The 14,672-nt window shown below is 35.7% G+C and overlaps 2 protein-coding genes across 2 annotated transcripts; one reads left to right on the forward strand and one right to left on the reverse strand.

Annotated features, from left to right (window-relative positions):
- Window positions 1-308: 308 nt before the first annotated feature.
- On the reverse strand, window positions 309-1,039 carry RpS21 (ribosomal protein S21). The gene is made up of 4 exons (XM_034338747.2): window positions 915-1,039; window positions 772-829; window positions 503-638; window positions 309-423 (listed from the first exon to the last, which is right to left on the reverse strand). Exons 2-4 carry the CDS (start codon window positions 819-821, stop codon window positions 358-360), a joined length of 252 nt encoding a protein of 83 aa, XP_034194638.1. The 5' UTR covers window positions 822-829; window positions 915-1,039; the 3' UTR covers window positions 309-357.
- Window positions 1,040-6,070: 5,031 nt separating this feature from the next.
- On the forward strand, window positions 6,071-14,629 carry LOC117609543 (uncharacterized). Its single transcript, XM_034336020.2, has 8 exons — window positions 6,071-6,407; window positions 7,246-7,356; window positions 8,081-8,179; window positions 12,689-12,787; window positions 12,858-12,956; window positions 13,081-13,278; window positions 13,345-13,440; window positions 13,607-14,629. Exons 1-8 carry the CDS (start codon window positions 6,396-6,398, stop codon window positions 13,802-13,804), a joined length of 912 nt encoding a protein of 303 aa, XP_034191911.1. The 5' UTR covers window positions 6,071-6,395; the 3' UTR covers window positions 13,805-14,629.
- Window positions 14,630-14,672: the final 43 nt, after the last annotated feature.

Here is a 14,672-nt window from a genome sequence, read left to right on the forward strand (position 1 = left end):
CAGTTGAACATTACCATCTGAAACTATACTTTACACATTTTGACACATGGAACTATATTTTTTCAAATAATTTTTATTTTTATATAACTAATATGCGGGTAAGCATAATTTTAGAAAATAAATGAGTAAAATATATTGTTCCATTAAAGGCAAGAAATGTTTAAGGATTTATCTTCCTGTATAATGTATATACATAATGATTCAGTATTTCATATGTGAAATTATATGTACAAATCATGTAATAAATGGTGTATATACAATTAAGTATTTAACCAAGTCAATATATAGAACATTGACTAAAACTGTACTTTTTTTTTTTTTTTGGTTTTATTGAAAGAGTAAAATATTTATGTTACATTAAAAATTTTTCGGTAATATGCCATCATTTTTTGCAAGCCGTACCAAGCAATCATCAGATTCACCCTAAATAAAAATAAAAAAATTATTTATAAATATATCTATCTTCGAGTGTATCTTAATTTAACAGTATCAAATAGCATACCATACGACGAATTGCTCCACAGATTGCATACATTTTCTGGGAATCTGTCATACGTCCAGTTTCAGGATCAACATCAGCAATACTTAACTGAATAGATGCATGATCCTTGGCGTGGATGATGCGGTTACTCGAGGAGCTGTAGAAATATAAATTTTCAATTAGTTATATGTACTTTATTTATGTTTAACAGTAACATTTAATAATATGTAAAAATGCTAGGAATGATCATTTTATTTTATAACCCCATGCGACCCACGTGCATCGCTTACCATTTTCTTGGGATATACAAGTCAACAAGTACTCCGTTATCGTTTTCCATTGCGGTGCCTACAAAAAATGTTGAAGGTAAATTGCATATCATTCTACACATAAATACAACACTCAAACTTAATAAATTAATATATTTTCTTACTTTTATTTTCTAGACGTATACCACAAAATGGCTTCAAGATGAAAAGAAACTTTTATAACAACACTGTGCATATGTCGCAAAATGTGCAAGTGTGCCAACATCAAGAAAGAAGTTCTTATAAAACCCTATAAATTCAAATATTTCTCTATTATTCAGAAATAAAAGATTGATTTTTGGCCATTTTTATACAATTGGTTTATAAATTAAAACAAATTAATTAAAATTTAAATGCAACATTAAGGTGATGCGAGCGTCGAAAACTTTGCCGACAGTCCCTAGAAAAATTCCAAGACGCGAGTTCTCAAAATACGTCCTCATTTCTAAACAAAATGCAAAAAAATTTGAGTGACGTGTTCAGGAGGCTCTAAAGAATATTAGTCTGGTCCTTATATTATCCAAATCGTCAAAAAGTTATAAAATATTGAAATTGCTGTCTGTCAACGGTCAAGAAAATGGCGGATCAGACTCACCTGCATTGATTTATTCGTAATATAAACATTTCTGTGAATCGTATGTCCAAATAGGGACCAGACTAATATTCTTTGGGTCGGATAGAATAAAACGAGCACCCAAGGGATGATGTACAAGTCTCCAGGTAGAAGTAATTTGAAAACTACGATTTCGTTGATTGTTCACCCGCGAAAGACGTCAACAAGGTAAAACAGACCAGAAATTTAGTTTCTCGTTCATTCTGAAGGGCCTAGTTCGTTCGTTTTATTAATAAACAATTGTAAAATTAAAAATAATAATTAAATAATTTTTAATAGAATAATTAAACAAAATTTTGCAACATATCCACGCGGAAATGTAAAGAAATAAACAATTTAAATAGATATAACAATAATTTGATTAATAAACAATTGTAAAATATAAAATAATAATTAAACAAATATTAACAAATATCAGATAGAAATAGTTAAATCTGCGGAACCGGTGAAGCGGAACGCCATGCTTGATTGCGCGCGCCGCGCGCCGGTACATGCGCGACCTGTAGAGAGGTCAAATCTAAACAGTCTTATCGCGGCCGCCGAAGGATACGGATCGAGCTGTCAAACATATACCGGTACGGGTTGACACTATGGATATTCGTGCATGGATTTATCAGTGTGTTACCACAAGTGTTACTGTGTGTGCCTATGGTGTTTCCTATAGTGTTTCGCATGTTTTGGAATATTTACACGGATATATTAGTGCGACTTATGGTGTGGTCACCCATGTGTTCTGACATTTTTATACAAGTGCATTAGTGTGCTGTGTGGTGTGGTACCCCATGTACCTGCATGTGCTTTATTGTGTTTTATGGTGTGGTTTCCTTTGTGCTTTGGCATTTTTTACGGATTTATTAGTGGGTTTTATGGAGTGGTACCTTATGTGTTTTGGCATATTTATACGGATTTATTAGTGGGTTTTATGGAGTAGTACCCTTTGTGTTTTGGCATATTTATACGGATTTATTAGTAGGTTTTATGGATTGGTACCCTATGTGTTTTACTATAATTTTGCAAATACTTTATAGTGTTCTATGGTTTTGATCTTCAAGTGTTTTGGGATGTATTTGCATGTGTTTTACCGTGTTTTATGATGTAGTTATTCCCATATAGTTTTGCATGCATATTTTTGAATTATCCTATGTATTAGCATATTAACTACAACAAATTGAGATAAAACATATATCGTTCAAGAATCGTGATTTTTATGCTTTCAGATGAGTGCTTTGGCCAGTAGAGATACAGTTTCTTTGACGAGCCAACAGACGAGCTATGGATCAATCTAACAATAAGATACGTGGCGAGTGCAGTAGTGCAAGTCAACGATCGGTGAGTCGCATGCTTTAAAGTTCCTCCGGTTCCCATCATGTCGTAGGACGAATGGTCCGTAGCGACACGGGAATTGGTTGTAATTTTTATTTTTTGAGCGAGCATAGTGACCCACGAATATCACTGTATCATTTTATACAATGATAATCGTGCAAATTGTATTTTTGTGTATTTTATGCCTTAGCTCAGGATAGGGTTTTCTTGTACATATTTACATATATAGATTTCGAGTTTAAAAATGTAGAGAAGTCGGATGACCCTCCGACTTCACAATACACTTTCTTTTTTATATGTACAAGAATTTATTTCGCGATGAGCGGATTTCAATATCAAAGTAATAAGCATGAATACTATTAATTATTATAACTACTTACTTTGATAACGAAATCGCTCTTGAAATTGAAACGTTTTTCCGATTTTACTCGTGAAATTGGCATCAGTTTAGTATATGGGCTGGCCCCCATGGGGGTCGGTATTTGCTCTTCAAGCATTGTATAAAGTTCCCCTTTCGAACTTGAAATTCTGTTTTTGCTAATCATACGTTTTAGCTTAGGCATTTCAGCACACATGAAGAAAACTGGTAGGTGAAAATACCTTTGGCCTTGTTCATTTTTATGCCCAAAGCTCATTCGGGTACTTAGATGTACTCGCGTGGGTGGAGGGCGGTGGACAAGGTTTAGTTTTAAGTGTAATACATTTTGGCGACTGACAAAAGTAGTGAACCAATAGTGAACCACGATATAAGTTCCACATGTGTGTGTGTGGTTAGGATGTGGGATTTGTATCGTTTATTAACAATCTTAACTTACTATAACATTACAAAATACTTATCAAGAATAGATTGAAAAATTTTTACATTATATAATTCAATAGAATACGAAAATGAAATGTATTACTTTAGCATAATGTTCACTATTATTTGTCAGTCGATTTCAGCAAAAAGGTATGATTTTATTAGAGTGTGAAAGTTGAATTGAACTCGGGTGTCGGAGGCGTCCCGGGACGTTCTCTCTAGGTGTAGGCATTTTTGCACCCGGGTGGTTGTATGAGAACCGTGGAGTGAATTTTTGTGAGAATGATTTTTGCCCTTTTTTAAATATAGCGATAGGCAGGCAGGTAGTTTACTTCTGGTGTGATTGAGTTTAGTTTATAAGTAGGCAGGGCCAGAGCAAGCTTTCATGTTTCTCTTCGTATTCTCCTCTAATACGTGAGAAGCTTGTATCTGGGGTTGGAAATTAAAAAATCGAGAGGAAAAATGAAAATGCAAATTAATTAGTTGATTAATTAATTAATTTAGCATTCTCTCTTGATTTTTTCAAGGCCAAGCCTTATTAGTTTGTAAGTCGTAGTCGTGGTACTAGACCCGATTACAAAAATGAAGTATTAAAGTGAAAGTGCAGTGAAGTGAAGTGAAGTGAAATTAAAAAGTGTTTTGTGCTTGGACATTTGCAAAAATTGTGCAGGTATGCGAGTAGCGATTCAATGGATCGTTGCTCGTTTACGTGTTACGTTTTTACAAATGTCTGAGCAAACGTAAAATTTTCGCGAGTGATTTTTGTGAGGCTATTGCCGAAGAAAGAAGAGGCTATATGCTGAAGAGCCCCGGCAAAATTTGCCCAGAAGAGGGGAACTACTAATGGCTCTCCATCTTCGGATGGACAGTCATTCTGTCACTATGCTCGCTAATTTGTTTTTTCATTTTTTGTGTTTTTCCTTGAACGGTATGAATATTACCGTCCAGGACGTATTGAACTCGACATTTTACGAGTTCAATACCCAGCTCGTTGTATGGTCAACTCGCGATTTTATTTCCCCTATTTCTTTTTTGTTTATTGCTTTATTGAAATAAATTATTCTTCTCTTATTGATTTGCACATCAATTATATTTCATGTTCTTATTTTAATTATGTTCTATTTATTTAAAACATACTCTGAAATTGTTATGGTAATTATATTTTCTGTTGTCGGCATTTTTCATTTCAAATGTAATCGAAATTATGATGTTAATTATATTTTCTATTTCAGCATTTTATTGTTGAATTATTTTTTAATTGTTACTGAAATTAGGATGTTAATTATATTTTCTATTTCAGCATTTTATTATTGAATTGTTATTTTGTTAATTGTTACAGAAATTATGGTGTTAATTATATTTTCTATTTCAGCATTTTATTGTTGAACTGTTATTTTCTCAATTGTTTCTGATATTAGGATGTTAATTCTATTTTCTATTTCAGCATTTTATTGTTGGATTGTTATTTTCTCAATTGTTTCTGATATTAGGGTGTTAATTCTATTTTCTATTTCAGCATTTTATTGTTGAATTGTTATTTTCTCAATTGTTTCTGATATTAGGATGTTAATTCTATTTTCTATTTCAAGATTTTATTGTTTAAATTTTTATTTTATGTTGTCTGTTTTGAATGGTTTCACGTTATTGTATATTTAATCCTAATAATTATGTTTTCCGTTACAGCATTTTATTGTTAAATTATTATTATTTTCTCAATTGTTTCTGATATTAGGATGTTAATTTTATTTTCTATTTCAAGATTGTATTGTTTAAATTTTTATTTTATGTTGTATGTTTTGAATGGTTTCACGTTCTTATGATTTTAGGGTGGGTCACTAACGTAGCCACCTCCACGTGGTGTGACCTGGTAATTGATATCGTTTTCTAAAGATAACTTTTAGAAAGCGATATCAAGCTAAGAGCTACTATAAAAAGATTTATATATTTTTTAATTGGGAAACAATAGTTTAAATTCAGAAAAGTATTTTCGGGATTGCAATATTACCATATAGAACGTATAACTACAATTGCAACTACAATTTTACGGAAAGAAAATTAATAATATTGAATGCATGGTCAGTATTGTTTAATTATGTACTTATACATATAGCTATCGTAGCATACACGTGTCATTTAGGTGTATACGAGAGGTGATGTAGCATAGCATGCCGTTAGTTGATAGCATGCGATAAGTAGTTTGAAATTCGACCATTGCGCCATCTATTTAAAAACGGCGGAAACTACTCAACAAGTTACCCATCGATTTTACAAATTTAATATGGCGGCCGGCGTCAAAGTCGGTAATAAAGAGAACGCCTATTAACACAAAATTCTCATTTATTTTCATGAACAAAATTCAAACAACTTTTCTGTACGTTCATTCCTTCATCGTTCCAATAAATATTTATAATTTATACGATTGAGACTCCATATTAGTTGAATCGATAGCGTTATCTATCGAGATGCAGCGGAAACTAATTAAAAAACTGTGCGGCAAATAGCGCCACCAAACAGACATTGAAGAAACCACTTCTTGTCTATACCACGGTCCCTGCAGTTTCATCGGGCATTCAGTGACTTGAAGTCATCCTGCTAATGATGATGCCTTGTGCCTTCGCGTTTTATAAACACGAAGAGACGTGTTAGTATTCTCACGCGTTTAAACGGGCTGTGATATGAGACTGTGTTTTAATGTCGATTTATGAATTATTTTAAAAGTATGTTACAAATAAAATTGATACGCGACATGTCAGCAAGATCATAATTAATGCATAATAATTACAACGTTAACGTTAAGTGAATTTGTTGTTCATCTTGTAATAACAACAAAAAGTTGAATGCGTGAAATTCTGCTACACATGCATATCAAACATGTCTATGAAGGTAAGTTTTTTATTTATTATAAAAATTGTAGGCGCCAATATGTATAAACATCTTTTGAATGAAACATTATACGACATACATTCGAATGCAATTAAAAATGAATAAAAATCTTATTTTATAAGAAATTTTTAAATACTATTTGAACTACTGTTTCTAAGCACAGAAGTTTAAAATTGTTTAATCTTTACACCTGTAACTTAAAAACAATTTTTTTGTATGACATCATTATTCATAATCACCTATGGAAATATAAAACTAGATGAGATCAGGAAAAATTTACTGAGATCTGATGTCACTTGTCTGTAAGCGATAAATTTGCAAGCATCTTATCTTAACGATTCTATAAATAATTACACAACGATTATCATCTGATTTTCTTTTTTTAACAAAATACGACGTCCCAATTGAATAGGTTGTGGTCCCATGCTTACACGTGACCACATAATCGTAACAATTGGTTAAGTTTTTCTCATTCGAGCAATCGATTCTCGTACTCGACGCGTGATGACCTATAAAACGTGTTGCTGGAACAATACAGTGGAACGTTGCACTTTGACAAGGTAACACGATTTATAAAAATAATAATAATAAAAATGAATCTCTGCGATTGATATTCATTTCGTAGAAAATCAAGGGTAACAATTACGCCTGTTCTAAAAATATTGAAAAGTGGAGAAATTGTGAAACACCGTATGGTTTCAGAAAATAAAAAAACGGTTTCAGTTTACAGCCGACTGAGTTTAATTCGTCCATCTTGATTACGATTACTTGATCCACAAAACATGAGAAACGGAGGAAAAATAATTAATTTTTTTTTTTTTTTTTCTTGGTATTCTAGAAAGAATCTCCCCGAGATGTGGAATTGCATTTGGCGGCCGCGCATGGCGACACGAAGCGTCTTCGAATTCTCCTGGATTCCGGACGTGTCCACGTCGACTGTAAGGATAAGGTATACGATGGAAAAAATATATGTTTGACACATGTCACGGATGACCATAGACCTCGGTGTGCATGGAGAATGAATTACGAAGCGGTGATCTGTCGTCGGGTCAGTCGGTTCATTATGCAAAACGACGCGACGTTAAAAAGAGCGAGTAACGTTATTCCTTGTCTCGAAAGTGGTTTATTAGATCACCGCATGGATACTCGGTGTTCTACTTTGGCCCACGTAGACAAAATTCTATCGACGTATTCCGAAGGAATTTGGAATTTCAAACGCAAGTTTCTTATTTTAATTTAATTATGGATTATCTATGAAAACCGTCAGACTTCTTATTTGCAGACGATCACTTGGATTAATGACATCATTAAGGACCGGGTCCCTCCTCATTGGTTGTTACGTCAATTGAGAAACCTTACTAACAATCGCCTTGTTATCGCAATAAATTACCGGTGCAACGATGACGTGATTTGACCAAGTATGGATTCGCGTAGAACTGTTAAAGGAAATGAACAGAGAAAATCGAATTAGTTATACAACGATGCGTCTATGTAAATAGTTTAAGATTTAGAAATTGAACTAGTCTAAATTTAAATTACTCCTCTTTCAGGTCCGTCGTTTCAAGGTTGTATCAATTAAAAAGTCCTAAAATGATTAGGGATTATTGAGACGTTTCATCGTTAAATTACATCAATGTATACGAACTGGTTCTAATTTATTTTTCTGTTTTCAGGATGGAACGACCCCTTTAATATTGGCCGCCGCCGGAGGCCACATTGAGGCGGTCAACGAATTGCTGCAACAAGGGGCGGATCCTAATGCCAGAAGGCTGGTAAGTCCTGAGCATATGCCGGGCTATGAATGAACGACTATGAATGAATCAAGTTCGCTTAGCAGACTCGTCCTGGCAACCCCGTTACCCACTCACCGGAAATAGCCTTTGCGATGTCTGAAAGTTACAGATTTACCTGATTTACTCTTCTCCATTGGAATCTTCAGTTTTCTTTTATGGATCTGAAGTGTCGTCGCTACCGTATACATTTCATCTTCTACGTATTCTCTAACAGAACTAGAGTTTATTCACAGTTATCTTAGCTGGGTTTAGCTAAGTTCTAGTAGATCTAAATATAAATTGATTCTCATCAGAGGCATCGACGTTAATAATATGTTCGTGTTTATCTGGATAATCTCAGTCAGCGATAATGAAGCTTGCAAATTGCGCTACCTCTCTATCAATCTGGTGCATGTTCTGGTGCTCCAGTCTTAGAATTATCATAAAGGAGACTACTTGGTTCGTTGAAAAAAAAATTTAAAGAGTTAACTCGTAACGCAAAGCATCAGGAAGCGATCGAGTGGTCCTCTTTAAGTGGCCTGCGACGATTTATCGTTGAATCCACGTAGTTTTCGGTGTCCCGTGCCATCGAGAGTCGCGGTATTGTATGCAAATCCAAAGGTACCACCGCCTTCCTCTTGAATATATTCTTCTTTTTTTTGGTAACGGAACGCACGTCCGCTTAGCTTTCAATTAAGAAGCAAGTATCTGGCGCGTGATTCTTTAATTAAGTCATCTTGGTTTTAGGTAAGAAAAACTTGCCGTCATTGCAACAGTTCTTGTCTCTCTCTTTCTATACCTTCTCCAATGAGATTGAAACATTGCTCATCCTTTCACCTGCCTTCTTTTCTAGACGCTAAGAAGTGTCGGTATGCAAATGAGTTGAAATCTAGTAGCCACGAAGAGAGAAAGAGAGAAAAAAAAAAAACGAACCGAAGAACGTTATTTCTGGTTTCTGAGACCGAATTCAAGCGATGACGTCCCCCCGAGCCGAGAACAAATTACGCAAACGCGCGTCAAACCTTCTAAACTCGCCAACGACGATGTTGCACAATCGCTCGTTACCCGTGTTACAGAATTATTTATATTGACGACAACGAGCTTTCAACGGCTACCTTTGATACTCATCTCGGCAGAACGCCGTTAACCACGAAACTTTGGATTTCTAACGTTTCATCGGGCGAACTCGATGAATTTTTCATCGTTTTAGAGAGAGAGTCAAACGATGAAAAGTAGATATACGAGTGTAGACGTGAAAGAGGTGTAATTAGTGGCAAATCGTTCTGCTTGCTCCTATCGATTACTAGAACGATAGTCAAGTTTCTAATTCATGTTAAGAGATTAAGAAAGAGGTGGCTCTTATTGAGCGATCGCATGCATAAGAAATTAAGAATGATCATTAAACGAGGAATGTTCGTTTTCTGAAAGAGAAAAGTATCGGTGAATGCAAGAGTTCTATTTGCTTCTGTGTTACCCGTTACTAACTGTGTTTTATTAAATGAATCATGCCAGAAATATGCTTAAAATGTTACAACAATACAAGTTACAGTTTCTAAAAAAACTGCAGCCTGAATACACTCGAGTATTTTTCTTTATAAACGGTATCGATGTTAAAATATAAGACACAGTTATGTATGTGTTCAAGGTTACCGAAGCAGAGCACGTTAGGTTGCACCGAGGCGACGCCGCGGCTGTGTATACAGAGTCGTGTTCGCGTGATTCGAATGCGTTTTAATAGCGATCGCCTGCCGTAATATGCAACTGTAACGACTCGCGTTCAAGTGTGAACCGCCTAAACGCGCCTCTGCACAAATTGCCGGTATCAGCTTGAAAATCGTGCGTGGGCGTTCGTGACACACTGATCCCTTAAGTTTAGCCTCGTTTGCGAGCAGACTTTCGACCAGTTCAAACAAACTTTTCAAAGTTGCTACCGATACTCTGGGAATATCCTCGTTACGAGGCGACGAATTTCGAGAATCTTTCGTTATTATATAAGATGTTCAACTTTTTAAAAACAATGTATTCCTTCGTTGTATCGCTGCGCGATATTTTCCTGAAAATCAAGAGTTTTTATCGTAGATAGCTAACTTATCAAAACTCTGAATCTTATATATACACTAGGCTTAAAATAACTATCGTTTGAATCACCTGAACGTTACATAAAAATTCGAAGAAATTGACGATTTCCACTTCTCGGATATCTACTTTTACACGAGGCAACATCAGGGGTTATTGCGAAAGAAAGGATCGTTCACGAATTCCCAAGTATCGGTGCAGCGGAAATTTTCCAAACTTCACGGCTGTTCATAAGAATTTCAAATAAACGAGCGATCATAGCACGCGAAAGCTGGTTGTATCTCATAAACATAGCATGTTAAAATAGCGTGCGAGCGATGGAAATAAAAAAAGGTAGATTGCGGCAGGAAGTAACAAGTTCGTTATAAATTGACGATGCATCCTCTTCGCGGTGCACCGTGCATTAATTGATACGATCGTACGAGTTTGCGCCAGGGGTACACGATGCACGACTCCGCCACAGGTATCGTGCACCATTTGCCGCTAATTACCGTGTTTGCCTACTTTCTGACAAATTAATTAAACCCCCGGTGCCTTTAACTGCACCGAAAATAACTTTGACCTTTTATATCGTTCCACTTAGGCTCGCGGCTTGTGCAAACACAGAATTTGCATTTGGCATATGTTGCGTGTAAATACTTGGCGCAGGGATAGTTTCTTAGTCCGCCGCTAGATGACTTTCGACGATTAATATTCTCGCTAGTACTCCATACCCTTGGGAACACATTATTTTGTAATTAATAAAAAATTAATGAAAACCTTTTATATCGTTCCACTTAGGCTCGTAGCTTGTGCAAACACAGAATTTGCATTTGGCATATGTTGCGTGTAAATACTTTGCGCAGGGATAGTTTCTTAGTCCGCCGCTAGATGACTTTCGACAATTACTATTCTCGCTAGTACTCCATACCCTTGGGAACACATTACTTTGTAATGAAAATTAATGAAAACCGTGTCGAAATTCTGAGAATCAATCTGTATGCTTGATCGGGTACGAGAATGAAAGAAAAAGAATACACGACCACGAATGCTACCCTGACCAGATAGACAGGTTGATCGCCGTTATAGAATTTCTGCGGTTTTGTAATGGATAGGTATTAGGTCTCCCGGCGTGACATGGTTCGAGGAACACCGGAACTTCTGGAACCTCTCTAACTTAGAACGTGTACCGGTGATCTTAAACTGTGAATGCTACAATCCCGACAAAGTAAGGTACACAATCCGATTCGAAGGGACAAGTCGAGCAGAATGACTTTTGGTCGGTGATCACCGGATGCTCCGAGGCAAATGCAACGTCAGTGAAAGTGCATGTGCCCGGTATACGAACAGGTTCAACTGCATCGCACTGGACACACGGTGTTCCTTTTGGGGATATTCGAGATACACACTAGTACTTTCTCTCCTTTACCGATGAATAGATGTCCAATTCGAAAGCTCATTTTTATTTATTTATTCAGAGTATTCAGTTTGAAATTTAAATGCCGGACGGTTCTTTTACGGTCCTCATAAACTTCTTTCAAGATTCTGTCTTTCTATTCAACCAAGAGAAACTTTATTAATTCTTCTCTATACCTATCATTAATTACTTGGATGTAAATCTAAAATCCCAAAACAACAGCTTTCCCAAATCGATGAAATTCTAATGCGGTCATCTAATGAAAGTCTCATAGCAACTAAAATATTCTATCCTGATAAAAATAGAGTATAGTAGAGGAAACTACAATCCATCGATTCTTCTGAGATAGAAGGACACCTCCCTGTATTGTACCAGCAAGCACCATGTCGCGACAAAGGCGACAGGATGTCGCTCTCGCTGTCAATTATCCACAGATATTACCATCACAGTGGAAATTGTTTCGCAACGGGGTCGCAATAACTCGGGACAAATTTAGTCTCGATTTTCATAAGGCGTGTCTCGCCGACAGGGAAATAAAATGTAAAATTCATGGCCCCTTTCGGTCAGACAACCATACGAACGCGGAACTTAAGGCGAACGTGACATTTAAATGGCAAATGTTCCCTGTTAATTATTCGAAGACGTATTCATGCGTGACATTTCAAATAACATCGCTCGACGATCAAACGTAACATTAAATTTATCATGAATATTCATCCGTCGCTCTGATGTATTTGCGTCACAATTAGAAAAGAATCGAAGTCTTTAACGCTGCTGTACTTTCTTCCTCTTGTAGATGAAAGCATCCGCTTTTACACGGTAAAAGAAAAACATCGTATCTAGTTTTAGAATCTTTTCAAATGAAAAGAAAGAGACCGCTGATTTTTCCTTCTCATTGCGTTTATTTGCAATGTTTTCAGCTTTTATGACCGGTCTTCTTTTCGCGTCATAAAATCTGAAAAGTTCTTTCCCACTTTTACACAATGCTTTTAGAGTTCCAGTAAAAAGTTTGACAATTTATTGCTTGGTATTTTTAGACCGGTACAACGGCGCTATTCTTCGCTGCCCAAGGTGGTTACATGGACATAGCCAATCTCCTGTTGAAACACGATGCAGTGGTCGACTCTTGCAGCATAGTAAGAGAAAGAATTTCCTCTGTTAATTGAGTGAAAATGAAAAGTTAACGATCTCTTGTTACGATTTCAGGACGGCGGTACCCCACTTTTTGTTGCATGCCAGTGCGGTCACTTGGATGTCGTGGAAGGTTTGATCGAAAGAGGTGCCAATCCCAATGCTCACATGAAGGTAAGTCAAGGGTAGGAAAGTCCCATCGCTCGCTTTATTTCTCTATATTCTTGATGTGTAAAGAAAGGAGGAGGAGGAGGTCCTCCATGGGTGGTCTTCATCTATTCGAGTTCGAATTTCACAGGATGGTGCTACAGCATTGTTCATCGCCGCTCAAAATGGACACGTGCGGATACTGGAAGTCCTGCTGGAACACGGGGCAAAAACGGATGCGGCAAGAACCGACGGTGCCACGCCTTTATGGATAGGAGCGCAAATGGGACACGATCACGTTGTAAGGAGGCTCTTGAAAGCTGGTGCGAAGGTCGACGCCACTAGACACGTAAGTAAAAGAGATAAAGATTGACCTTTTGAAAGAACAATTGGTTTAGAAGGTTTTCGTTTGTAGGATGGCGCCACACCGCTCTTCAAAGCAGCTCATAAGGGTCATGCTGCTGTCGTTGGTGAACTACTCAAGTATCGTCCATCGCTTGGTATACTTCCAGTAAGCTTTTATAAGTCTTGTATAAGAACTGAAAAATTTCAAAGATGGTTAAACGAGGAATGAGAAATTTATAATACTCTAAAATTAACTATTTCAGTACTTACATTGCCCTGTTTTCTGTCACTCATTTCAAGTTACATCTCAAGTGGTAATTGTTATATTCTAGAACGGTGAAAGCGCATTACACGCGGCAGCTTTAACAGGACAAATGACTGTTGCGAGGCAACTGGTAGGAGCGGGAGCGGATCCTTTACTCGTTAATCAAGAAGGTGTTACGCCTCTCCAATTAGCTATTAGACATTCACAAACGCAGGTTGCTAATTATTTGAAGGATAAACTTAGAACAAGAACGGGAGCGTCTTAGCGCAGTTCACATTTATTATCCGCCCAACAAAATAGGCGTTAAATTTATAAATCAGTGAAAAAACATAAGTATTTCTAAAAAAATATATATTATATATTGTTAGAAATGATTTATACATATGTAGGATCATCAGGTAAGAGCAATCTTATTATATTTCAAAGCGTTACAAGATTATAAAGGTGAACGGGATTTAATTTTTTCTGCAAGATTATGTGCAGAAATTCCGTTAAAGTTATTTATTTTTGGTATATGTACATTAGAGAGATATAAATATATAAAGTAAATCTTATAGTATTAAAAGATATGCGAACACACATTTTAACGCATCCACTTGTAAATATGTTCTCTCACGACAGTGAAACATTGAAATCATTCTTTTGATGCAGGTAGTATATATATAAATATATCCTTCAAAGTTGTTTTTAGATAGAACTATATATCTTGTTAATGATGAAATTGTGATGATAAACGTAATAAGTATATTAATATACTTTTGAATAATACAATCATCATGTGCTAATTAAAGATTCTATAAGACTGATTAATTTGCCTTAAAAAATTAGAAAAGAAACGAAATTTAATAATTTGATAATACGATGTCTATTTCTTCCTGTTGGTTTATATATTGTATTCGTATTAGAGTATGATGCACAAAAAGAAGAGAGATACTATTTATTGAAAGTATAAGAGAAAATATATTTTAAATCTTTAATCTATGTTTCTAAGTGATATTAAGATGTTTTATTTTGATGTAATATTAATATAATATTTTATAATTATTTGTTTAATGTTACCTTACAATGTAATAAATGCGTTAACTGTTTTCCCAAACTGTTATCTACATTTATTATAAATCTATCGAAGTACT

The sequence above is a fragment of the Osmia lignaria genome, chromosome 10, assembly GCF_051020975.1.
Source record: "Osmia lignaria lignaria isolate PbOS001 chromosome 10, iyOsmLign1, whole genome shotgun sequence".
NCBI lineage: Eukaryota > Metazoa > Arthropoda > Insecta > Hymenoptera > Megachilidae > Osmia > Osmia lignaria.